The 12,362-nt window shown below is 39.5% G+C and overlaps 1 protein-coding gene across 1 annotated transcript; it reads left to right on the top strand.

The window, feature by feature from the left end:
• Positions 1-531: 531 nt before the first annotated feature.
• On the top strand, positions 532-12,075 carry LOC118829573 (interferon-induced protein with tetratricopeptide repeats 1-like). The gene is made up of 3 exons (XM_036736538.1): positions 532-542; positions 1,945-2,076; positions 10,132-12,075. The coding sequence occupies exons 1-3, from the start codon at positions 532-534 to the stop codon at positions 11,576-11,578; spliced, it is 1,590 nt and encodes a 529-aa protein (XP_036592433.1). The 3' UTR covers positions 11,579-12,075.
• Positions 12,076-12,362: the final 287 nt, after the last annotated feature.

Below are 12,362 nucleotides of genomic sequence, written 5' to 3'. Positions count from 1 at the left end.
TATTAAATGTCAAACAGATTCAATGAAAAACTGGGAGAGCATCTCCTTAGAAATTCATGTGTTCTAGTTCTCATGGTAGAGAGCTGGTGGAGAAAATCAGGTAGTCATTGTTGATACCATGAGGGTAGGAATCATGGCTTATTTGTGTGTAGAAGGCCCATCAAGAGGACCTGTTCACCCTGATGAGGTTTAAAGAGCAATGCCCTAGTTCAGGATACTGATTATGGGTAAAGAAAAAAATGACTGCATAAAGATACAGAGTTGTGTCCTTTTGATAAGGGAGAACTTCCCAGTGGGATCTTTAAGGTTCAACACTAAATGATTAGAGTGATTTTGGCTATTGAGGATTATGGTTGCCCTGTTTGTACTGGAGCTATAAAAGACAAAGGGGCGGCTAGCTGGCTCAGTGGATAGGGCACTGAGCCCAGAACTGGAAAGATCTAAGTTCAAATCCAGCCTCGGACACTTATCAGCTGTGTGACCCTGGGCAAGTCACTTAACCTCTATTTGCCTCGGTTTCTCATCTAAAACATGGAGATATGGTAGAGAAGGAATGGAAAACTATTACAGCATCTTTGCCAAGAAAATTCCATGTACAGGTCCATGGGGTTATGTAGAGTTGGACACAATTGAACAACAATAAAAGAAAACACTATATAAACAGATTTGCCGATTCAATCAGAGAAATATATTGCTCAGTGAACACAGGTCAGCCTGGGGACCTGAGAAGCACATCCAGGTTCCTGGTGATTGAAGCTTGTTCCTTTGTAGAATTGCCTTCCCTTATCAAAGAACCTATCTTGAGACTCCCCCAAGATTGAACCTGTTCCATGTGAGCCATGAGCTCTGGGTGCTAGGCCACAGGTTACATATATTTGTGACAAGGTCACATACAAAGAAATTGTTTAATAAATGTTTGTTGAATTCCCTCGGTTCTCCTCCTGTGTTTCTGTTCATTCTTCTAGCTCCACAGACCGGCCCTTCCTCTTCCTTCTTACTACTAAATATTGGCCCTCTCTCTGTGTTCTGCCTTCTGCTCTTATCGGAGAGCTTTTGAACACTCAGAGATACACATCTCTTTTTGGCAGACCACTTTCCAAATGACAGTGCTAAGGTCAGCACTCTGCCAGTCCCATATCTCCAGTAAAGGGGCATTTCAATCTGAATGCTGCTGTGTCCCTGCACACAGTGTGTCCCTTGCCAAATTCACCTTTAAAATGATAAGCTGTCAGACCTCAGTTCATTTTGTCCTATGTTCTCATTTGGAGATAAGAAAAGTGAGGTTCAGAAAAGTGAAATGTCCCAGCTCAAACAGCTATCCCACTCCTTGCCCTTGGTGCCTTATACCAGATGTATCCAACTCACAACCCTCAGACACTGTGACCAGCAAAACTCCTGAAGACTGAACCAGATTCAACTGTAATTGGAAAATGTATAACAAGAGAAATAAAAATGCAACAAAACATAAAGGAAGTTTAAGGTTTTCTAAATCAATATGTATCCCACAGAAATCTGATATTTTTTCTTCTGAGTTTTAATCCCACACTGCCTTATACCACTTTCTCTACCACCAGTTTGCCTGATCTTTAATAAGAATTTTTCCAAACATTTTCCAAACATTCTGCCCCAGATAAAGGTCTATATTTGTGTCTTATTCCTTTCATTCATGTGCATTCTTTTCCACAAGGAACAGTTCCCTGGGCAAAGTGAGGGTGGGGTGGAGATGGGGGGAAATAGGGGTGGGCAGAGGATGGGTAAATACTGAGTAGTGAAGGGAATACAATAACCAAAGAGAGAAAGTATTGTTTTGTTTACACACCAAGTCCATGTCTTTCAAGACTCCTCAGTCCCAGCTTTTGGCACTCATTCAGGTTCTCTAACTTACTGTGAATGAGTGAGTTTCAGTTTCTATTTTTCCAAATCCACACACACATGACCTGATAGGATCCTCCTCTTCTGGCTATATAGGTCTGCCTTGCACTGCCTGAGAGAAGCAAAGCCGGCTTCTGAAGAGGAACTCAGACTCTTTCACAACCCCTCGGAACCACACAGAAGGAACCAGGGAGCAATCATGAGGTAAAAAGCTTTCTTTCTTTCTCTTCTATTGCCTTTGAAATTTTCCAGCTGCTGTTCTCTCAGACTTGAATGGATGAGCATCTTTCATAGCCACTGAAGACTGATGCTCATACAGCCCAATTCAGGGAGACAGCTCACCCTCCAAGACAGTATATGATCAATGTCAAATGAGGCTCCAATGGAGGAATTGGGACTTTGCCCTCTAGAGAGTAGCAAACTATTCAAGGGTTTGCAAATGGGAACATGACCTGATGAAAGAGGGTTCATTAGGAATATTAATCTGGCAATGGTGTGCAAAAAGAACTAGCCGCAGTGTAGACTGGAGTCAAGGGAGAATATTTAAGAAGCTCCTGCAGCAGTCCAGGCATAAGATGATGAACTTAGAAGCAAAACCTGAGTCCTGGGTCATTGGACATATATGTATAAATATATGCATATAAGTATACATATTGGTATGCACATATGCATGTACATGCACAGAGTTATGTTCTTAAGTTTCATTGTTTATTTCTTTAATCCAAAAATACTTTTCTTTCACTGGAAGTAGCAGAAGAGGAAAACCTTAGGAGGCTGAGTCTTCCTGACTCCATGCACTCTGTGGTGCTCTAGGCACTACGACATCACTATGCTAGCCAAAACAAACCTCTCTCCCTCTCTGGGCTTCACTTTCTCCTATTCCTTCCCTTGCATTTCTAGACCCTCATCATCTCATGCCTGGACTATTACAGGAGCTTTTTAAACATTCTCACTATAGTCATGCAAAACATTTCCATATTAGTCATGTTGTGAAAGGAAATATAAACAAAAAAATCCTCAAGAAAAATAAAGTAAAAAAGTATGCTTCAATCTGTATTCAGACACCATCAGTTCTTTCTCTGGGGGTGGATAGCACTTTTCATCATAAGTCTTTCAGAGTTATCTTGGATCATTGTATTGCTGAGAATAGATTATTCATTCATAGCTGATTATCTTACAATATTGCTGTTACTTTGTACACAGCATCAGCTCATGTAAGTCTTTCCAGGTTTTTTTGAGAGCATCTTGCTCATCATTTCTTATAGCACAATAGTATTCCATCATAACCACATATCACAATTTGTTCAGCCACTCCCCAATTGATGTGCACCCCTTCAATTTCTAGTTCCTTGCCACCAGAAAAAAATTGCTATAAATATTTTTGTACCTATAGGTCCTTTTCCCTTTCCTTTTTGTTTTTTATTTCTTTTGGGATACAGACCTAGTAGTGGTATTGCTAGGTCAAAGGGTATGTATGGTTTTATAGCTCTTTAGGTACAGTTCCAAATTGCTCTGCAGAATGGTTAAGTCTGCTCACAACACCACCAATAGTACATTAATGTCTCATTTTTCCCACATCCCCTCTAACATTTGTCATTTTCCTTTCCTGTCCTTATTAGCCAATCTAATAGGGATAAGGTAGTACCTCAGAATTGTTTTAATTTGCATTTCTCTAATCAATCATGAATTAGAGCACTTTTTCATATGGCTGTAGATAGCTTTGATTACTTCATCTGAAAACTGTTCATATCATTTGACCATTTATCAATTGGGGAGTGGCTCTTATTTTTATAAATCTGACTCAGTTTTCTATATGTTTGAAAAATGATATCATTATCAGAAAAACTTGCTATAGTGTTTTTTTCACAGTAACTATTGCTAACTGTATTTCCCTCCATCCCATGCCCCCTCCCCATTTATTCTATTCTTTTTCTGCTTTCACCTTGTCTGTGAACAGTCACATGATTGTATGGATGAAGTAATGAAACACAAAAAGACACAGACATGGGGCTAGACTGACTTTAGTGGAGTTACTGACAGTATTTTATACAGGTTAATTGCTGAGTCATCCTGACTTCTCAGAAAAGTACAATGAAGTAATGGTTAATATATATTTTTATCTCCTTGTTCCTGGGAATGAGATGCTAGTCTCCTACCAGCTAACCAAATTGAAACATTCCTGTTCTTTCCCATGTGGAGTAGCAGCTACGAAGGCAGGTTTTCTTTGCCACATCTTCTTATCCAAAATGGCCTTTGCCGTGCATAGACCTATCCTCAAGTGACTCTGCCATGCAGAGATCTAGGAAGCCACTTTGCAGAGGTCTAATAAGGCCTAAACAGTATATAGCTGGCTCTCCACACTTGTCCTTCCTCAAAAGTATTTTGCTTCTGACCACTTCCTCCCCTAGTCTGCCCTCCCTTCTATCACACTGCCTCCTTCTCTTATCCCCTTCCCCTGCTACTTTCCCATAGGGTAAGATACATTTCTATAGCCAATTGAGTGTGTACATTGTTCCCTCTTTGAGTCAATTCTGATGACAGTAAAATTCATTCACTCCCCCTGAATTCTCCGCTCTTCCCCTCCACTGTAAAAGCTTTTTTTTGCCTCTTTTACATGAGATATTTTACCCCATTCTACCTCTTCCTTTCCCTTTCTCCCTCTCTTGCCCCTTATTTTTTTTTAGATATCATCCCTTCATATTCAATTCACAACTGTGCCCTCTGTCTATATATATTCCTTTTAAATGCCCTAATAATGAGAAAGTTCTTATGAGTTACAGGCATCATCATCACATGTAGGAATGTAAAGAGTTGAACCCTATTAAGTCTTTTGTAACTTCCCTTTCCTGTTTACCTTTTTATGCTTCTCTTGAGTCTTGTATTTGAAAAGTCAAATTTTCTGTTCAGCTCTGGTCTTTTCATCAAGCATGCTTGAAAGTCTTCTCTTTCATTGAGTAACAATATTTTTTTTCTCCTGAATGATTATACTCAGTTTTTCTGGGTAGGTGGTTCTTGGTTGTAATCCTAGCTCCTTTGTCCTCTGGAACTTCATATTCCAAGCCCTCTGATCCTTTAATGTAGAAGCTGCTAAATCTTGTGTTATTCTGACTGTGGCTACACAATATTTGAATTATTTCTTTCTGACTGCTTGCAATATTTTCTCCTTGACCTGAGAGCTCTGGAATTTGTCTGTAACATTCCCAGGAGTTTTTGTTTTGGGATTTCTTTCAGGAGGTGATCAGAGGACTATTTCAATTTCCATTTTACCCTCTGGTTCTAGAGTATCAGGGCAGTTTTCCTCAATAATTTCTTAAAAGATGATGTGTAGGCTCTTTTTTGATCATGGCTTTCAGATAGTCCAGTAATTTTTAATTATCTCCCCTGGATCTATTTTCCAGGTCAGTTGTTTTTCTTTTTTTTTTTCATTGTAGATTTTGTTTTATTGTGCCAAGAATGAAAGAGAGATACAGCGTGCCTCAGACCTAACACTGCATAACGGGTATGGAAAAAAGATTTCATGTTACTGTAAGAGGAAGGTCATTTGCTTATCAGACCATTTGTAGAAGGCTGACTTTCATTTCCTAAATGCCATCAAGAAGGTCTCTTTGCTAGTCCTTATCCCTATCTGACATTCTAAGTGCATGAATGATGACACATTAAAGACAAATATGATCTCAAAACTTCCAACCTGCTACTCATTTGGTCTCCTGATGTGTCCTCCAAAGAGAGGAAACATAAAAGGGGAAAGAGTAAGCTTTATAAATCCAAAACACATCCAAATTAAAAGGGGGAAAAATAGGGTGGGGAGGAGAGACTGGTAGGGGGAAATCATTTATGTGCCATGTGGACTTTTGAAAGCATTCCCACTTTTTTTCCCCAAAGGAGACTGCTCCAGTTGGGTGACCTGCCAATCACCACCAGCAATTCCCACAATGCTTTGCAGCACAGGTAGATAGCTAGGATTGACTGAACAATACGTAGAGTCCAAGGAGGAAGAGACAAAGGAAAGGTCATGGATGGAGAGCTCAAATTCAGGGACATGTTGTAAGAGTGGGAACAAATTCATTGGGAAGAAGGATGTCTATTCTTCAGAGTGCAGAAAACATTGAGAGAGGGGAGTTTTTAAAAAATTTCAAAGAAAATCATTAAGATGGCATCTGGACAATGCACTTCAATAAGTTAGTTTAAAATGAAGATTTTAAGTAGGTTTATAAAACAAATCAGATCTCAACATACCCAACCTGGTAAGAAATGAGAAATGCTATTTTTTGCCAATTACTGGCATTGGTCAGGTGGGGGATAGGGAGAAGGGTAGATAATGTTAAAAAAAAAAAAGAATTAGCAGTAAGAGTTAATTTTCCTTAAACTCATAGGTCAGATTGAAATGATCTCAACACATTTTCATCTCCCCATGATGGAAATTCTAATAGACAACTGATGCCTAATCTTATTAGGGAACTTCTTCATCTCTTAGCTTGGCTCGTCTTCCTAAGCTCAGGACTGTTGGTGTTTGCTCCTTTCAGGTTTTCAACAGGTGCTAGGAGGACAGGGCACAAGGAAGGGGAACATAGGAGGTACAGGAGAATCAGTAACCAAAAATTAATGCTCTGAGCAGTTCCTGGTTCCCAGAGCAAGACAGGTTTTCTTAATGGAAAAAAATAGAAGTTACCTATTGGGAACTGAGCTAAGGCACCAAGACTACAGCAGATGGAAAGAACTTGCACACATTAATAAAAGGACCAAGCTTCACTGGGTCCCTGAGGAAGAGAGATGCTGTTCACAAAGTTGCCTTATTAGTAAAATTAAGGTTTTTTTTTTTCAAAAAAGATGAGAACATAAAATTGTTGAATCCTCATTTTTTTAAAGTAATATTTTGCTGTCCTCCCAGAGAGATTTGCTTCAGTTTTCAAAAGTTGTATGAGCTGTGTTTAGAGCAGAGTCTGGTGAAACATTCTGAGTACCTCTGGCTCATCCTGGATTCTCTTTGAAAGTATTTGTTTTTATTTTCTTCTTCCTTTGCAGATAAAAAAGTCCACTTCTCTCCCATTTTTGGCATGATTTCAAACAATCCAATAATCTCTGTCCCCCCACTTACCCTCCCTCCTGCCCCCCAAAAGTCCAACATGCAGCAGTTCTCTTCTATGTATTGCTTTGATCATCTCTTCACCATAGCTTGATAAATGTAGCCTGTTGGTTCTGCTTTTGCACTGTGTCAGTGAGAGGAAAGACACTGGATATGGCTATATGCACTATACCTTGGCAAAGCTCTGCATAAAGTTTCTGGGCACATGCGGGAGCCCCATTGACTTCAATGAGCCAGCCCTTCAGCTCCTCATCCGCCATGAAGTCAAAGCCAAAGAGCTGGAAACTCTGGTAGTGAAGGTGTTTGGTGCTGATTGCAGGCTCTATACACATAAGGCAGCTTCAACATCTAGGTTCAGCCCGGGAGCTCAGAACAAGGGCTGGCCCAGAGTCACGCACACCACCACTGCTGTGAGTAAGAGAGCTCCAGGTCAGTTGTTTTTTCAATAAGATATTTCACACTGCCTACTATTTTTTCATTCTTTTGGTTTTATTTTATTATTTGTTGATTTCTCACAGTGTCATTAGCTTCAATCTGCTCAATTCTAATTTTTAAGGAATTATTTTCTTCAGTGAACTCCTGACCTTCCTTTTCCTTTTGGACAATTCTACTTTCTAAGGATGTTTTTTTTTTCAGTGAATTTTTTTGTGCCTCTTTTTCTATTTGGCCAATTTTGCCTTTTAAGGCATTCTTCTCCTCATTGGCTTTTTGGACATCTTTTAGCAGTTGGCCTAGTCTGTTTTTTAAGATGGTATTTTCTTCAGTATTTTTTTGTGTCTCCTTTACCAAGTTGTTGACCCATTTTTCATGATTTTCTTGCATCACTCTCATTTCTCTTCTCTTTTCAATTTTTCCTCTACTTCTCTTATTTGATTTTCAAAATCCTTTTTGAGCTCTTCTATGAACTGAGACCAATTTATATTTTTCTTGGAGGCTGTGGATATAGTAGCTTTGATTTTGTTATCTTCTTCTGAATATGTTTTGATCTACGGTCAGAATGTTTTCTGTTGTTAGCTCTTTTTCCCAGCCTATTTCTTCACTTAGGGCTCTGCTTCCAGGGTGGAGGGTGCACTGTCCCAAACTTCAGGGGTTTTGTGTGGCTGTTTTCAGAGATACTCCTAGGGACCTGCAAGTTTTCAGCTCTTCCAAAGTAGTATGATCTAAGAAAAGATCCTGACCTGTGCTCTGGTCTGTGAGTGACCACAAGCACTCTTTTCTGCCCTGGAATTGTGACGAAGGTCCCCAATCCACTGTGGCCCCAAGCTCTGATGTATTAGTATTCCTCCTCACCTTGGGACTCCCACTTAGGACTTTGACCTTGATCTGAGTATGGACAAAGCAATAGAGTCCTGTCTCAGTGCTAGCAAAAAAAAGACCCCTGCAATCATCTTCTTCTGACATGTTCTTCAAACCCCTTACTAACTGTGGGCTGAGAGCTTCAGAAGCAGCTGCTGATGATGATGATTCAATGACTCCCAAGGACTACTCATGGTTTGAGACAGACTGCTGGGTTTGTGCTGGCACAACCTGCACTGGACTGTGCTCCATTCTTATCCAGGTGTGACATACCTTTCCTGCTGACCTTCTAAGTTGTCTGTAGCTGGAAAATTATTACACCCTGTACTTTTGTGGGTTTGGCTGCTCTAGGATTTATTTTATGGCATTATTTAAAGATGTTCAGAAGGGTTTCAGGGAGAGCTCAGATGAGTTGCTGCCTTTTCTCTGCCATCTTCAGCAGTGGTTATTCTAGTCTCTTTTCCATTGTTTGTTCAGTACCTGATAATGGAATATCCTTCCTTCCCTCCTCCCTCCTCTCCCTCTATCCACATGGGGAATCATACTTTTATACATGGGTGCTCTAACCAAAGGAAAATAAATTTTGATTGCTGAAACCTTGCAAAATATCTTGCAGTTTAGGGGGTTAGATTTTTTCCTCTTCTCTACTCATTTATTCTATCATTTTTTAAAAACTGGGACAATTAACTATTTTGACCCCTGTAGTGTCATGTATGATTTCTTGAAATCGAGCTCTGGAAAATCAGGAAAGTCCATTGGGATTGAAATGGAGCTACTTGACCATACCTTAAACCCAAATCATTCTGGTTCTCACTGATTGGCCAATAATAGGCCCCAGACCAAGCCTCAGTGGATCATTGTTTGGGTTTTGATTGCTCAGAGCATAGTTTCCTAAAGTGGGTGATACCACCCCCTCAAGGGTGCTGAAATGATGGGGGGGGGGCTGTAGTAGCTTCTGTTACAATTATAGAGCATTGAATAAAAATAAAGAGATGGCAGAAACCTTTCGTACATGTTTCATCTGTTGTGTAACAGAGTTAGTCATAGCGATTACATTATTTTCCAAGCACACACAAAATGCAAGTTATAATCATTCAGTGCTCAAGTCCACCAACAGGTCTTAACAAGCAAGTGTTGGCAGATGAGCATGTCATGCTTTCTTGGGAAGTCCAGCATGCTGCAATATGCTTATGTAATGACATGTTTATAATATGATACTCTACAGTTACATGACACAGTATTGCATCATCAAAATTTCAATGCAGGAAAAAACCCACAAGTTTGCAATAAATTATTAAATTTAAGATGCATCATTTTTTTAAAAAAAAGTTACACTTTTTTGAAATGATGTAAATTTCAAAAACTCATTAATGGATTAAGGAAAGTATATTTCCAGGGAGGCACTGAGTAATTTTTTTTTAAGTGGATGGTAGGTCAAGTAAGTTTGGGAACCTCTAGCTCAGAGTAACTATATACAGAAACTGTTTCTGTTCTGACCAGAAACCATAAGGGTCTTCCATTTTTATTTTTTTTTTAGTAGGCAAACTAGGCCATCTTTTGCTTCATTTCTTACCTAGCCTTAAATCACTTAATGGGTGTTGCCTGACAAACTGAGACCTTGGAAAGACCTTGGCTTAAAAAGGCCAACGTGTCTCACGGCATCTAGAGTCATCTCCAGTTGTCCTGACCTATGTCTTGCCACTGGACCCAGATGACCCTGGAGGAGACAGTGAGTCTCTGAACTTTGCACAGCCCTCCCTCACTGAAATTCAATTTACTTGCAACTCAAGACATCACCCTCCTGCTGTCATTGGTCCTCTTTGAGAATGAAGGACAAACAATAACAGCCTAATAATGAAATATTCTATTTCTATCCTCAGTGAGATTTCTGAGAAGAATCCTATGATGGATGCCCTGCTTGAGTTGAGATGCCACTTCACGTGGAATTTAATGAGAATGGATATAGACTTACCTGATTTAGAAAACAGAATTCTGGATGAGATTGAGTTCCTGGACACAAAATTCAACGTGGGAATTCGCAACATACTAGCCTATGTGAAGCATGTGAGGGGTCAAAATGAGAAGGCTCTGGAAAGCTTGAGAGAAGCTGAAAAATTTATCCAACAGCTGAATGATGATCAAGCAGAGATAAAAGTCCTTGTGACCTGGGGAAACTATGCCTGGATCTATTATCACATGGACAGACTCCCTGAAGCCCAGACTTACCTGGAGAAGGTAGAAGCAAGCTGTAAGAAGTTTTCAAGTCCCTTCCGTTATAAAGTAGAACATCCAGAAATTGACTGTGAGAAAGGGTGGGCCCTGCTCAAGTTTGTAAAGGAGTATTATGAAGAGGCTAAAGATTGTTTTCAAAAGGCCTTGGAATCAGAGCCTGAGAACCCTGAATTTAACACTGGATTTGCAATCGCCATGTTTCGTCTAGATCGTTTTGTCAGAGACCAACCTAGTATTTCTCTAGAACCACTAAAACGGGCAATCACATTTAACCCAGAAGATGCTTACCTTAAGGTTCTTCTTGCATTGAAGCTCCAGGCCTTTGGTCAAGAGGAAGAAGGAGAAAAATACATTACAGAAGCTTTAAAAAATATGTCATCACAGCCCTACGTCTTTCGCTATGCAGCCAAATTTTACTGCAAGAAAGGGTGCATAGATAAAGCTTTAGATTTCTTAAACATTGCTTTGCAGGCCACTCCAACCTCTGCTGTCGTGTATCACCAGATAGGATATTGTTACAAGACAAAAGTCCTTCAAATCAAGAAGGCTACCAACTACAGGCCACAAGGCAAGGATAGATATGATCTTGAGGAAGCAGTTCGATCAGCCATATCTCATTTTAAAACTTCAGTAGAGTACAGACCTACATTTGAAGCAAGTCACATAGAACTAGGCAACATGTATGCAGAAGCAGGAGACTTCCGTAAAGCAGAAGAAAGCTTCCAGAAGGTCCTGAGCATGAACCAACTTCCAGATAATATAAAGCAAGAAGTCTACTATAACTATGGCCGCTATCAAGAAATTCACAGGAAGTCTGAGGCTGATGCTCTCGCCTGCTACCTGGAAGGACTAAAAGTAAACCCAGAAAAGAAATATCTTCTAAATGCTTTGGAGAAACTTGCTACAAGGCGTCTTCGGCGAAATGCATCAGATGTGGAGAGTTTGAGTCTCATAGGGTTCATCCACAAAATGAAAGGAGAACCAGGAGAAGCCATACAGTGTTATGAAAAAGCCCTGGAGTCGGGATCCTCCCTTCTGCTTTCTAGAACATCTCTCTTCCCTCCAGATGCTGCTCAAGGACTAGCTTCTTCTTGAACCCTTTTCAGATCCCCACAGATGCTACTGCATCCTCTTCTCTGCAAACACCTTGTATTTACAGAGTTTATATTCATTCATACCTATTCCATTCATATTCATTCTGCGGGTTTTTTCATATTGACTTGTCTATTAAAATGTAAACTCCTTAAGAGTAAGGATTATTTCATTCTTTGGAATTGTGTCTCAAATGTCTAGCACAGTGCTTAGCACAATACCTAGTATATGGTAGGTGCCTAATAAATGTTTATTGAACAATGATCCAAGACAAGTACAAAGGACTCATGAAGGAAAATGCTATCCATATCCTGATAAAGAACTATTCCAATTTCTATTTTCCCAACTGTCCCCACTGCACTCCCTATGGCTAAGTACTTTATGAGTTGATTGTTTTTTTTTCTTTTGACTATATAGCATTGTACTTTATCTGAATGAAGATTGAAGCATATTTTTTCACTTTAATCTTTCTCATTTTTTTTTAATTTTTGATCTGTATCTTCTTCCACAACTGTAGTGAATATGGAAATATGTTTTACATGTTAGCAGATGTATAAACTATATCATTACTGCTTTTAGAAGTGGGAAGGGGAGGAAGGGAGAAAAATTTGGAACTCAGAATCTTGTAAAAATTAATGCTAAAAATTTTCTTGATTTGTAATTGTAGGAAAAAATAAAATACTACTTAAAAAAGTTTTTTTTAAAATGACTGTTGACTGATGGATGGGTGGATGAATTGGATACTGGAAATAAATGCCTCCATCATCGATTCCATGATAGATTCCTT

The sequence above is a fragment of the Trichosurus vulpecula genome, chromosome 8 (assembly GCF_011100635.1).
Source record: "Trichosurus vulpecula isolate mTriVul1 chromosome 8, mTriVul1.pri, whole genome shotgun sequence".
NCBI lineage: Eukaryota > Metazoa > Chordata > Mammalia > Diprotodontia > Phalangeridae > Trichosurus > Trichosurus vulpecula.
This window is presented reverse-complemented; position numbering and strand designations above follow the sequence as displayed.

Bases quoted from the DNA above. Each gene is read 5' to 3' on its own strand.
- LOC118829573 (XM_036736538.1), top strand. The intron at 2,077-10,131 runs GTAAAAAGCTTT...TTCTATCCTCAG, and splicing joins AACCAGGGAGCAATCATGAG to TGAGATTTCTGAGAAGAATC.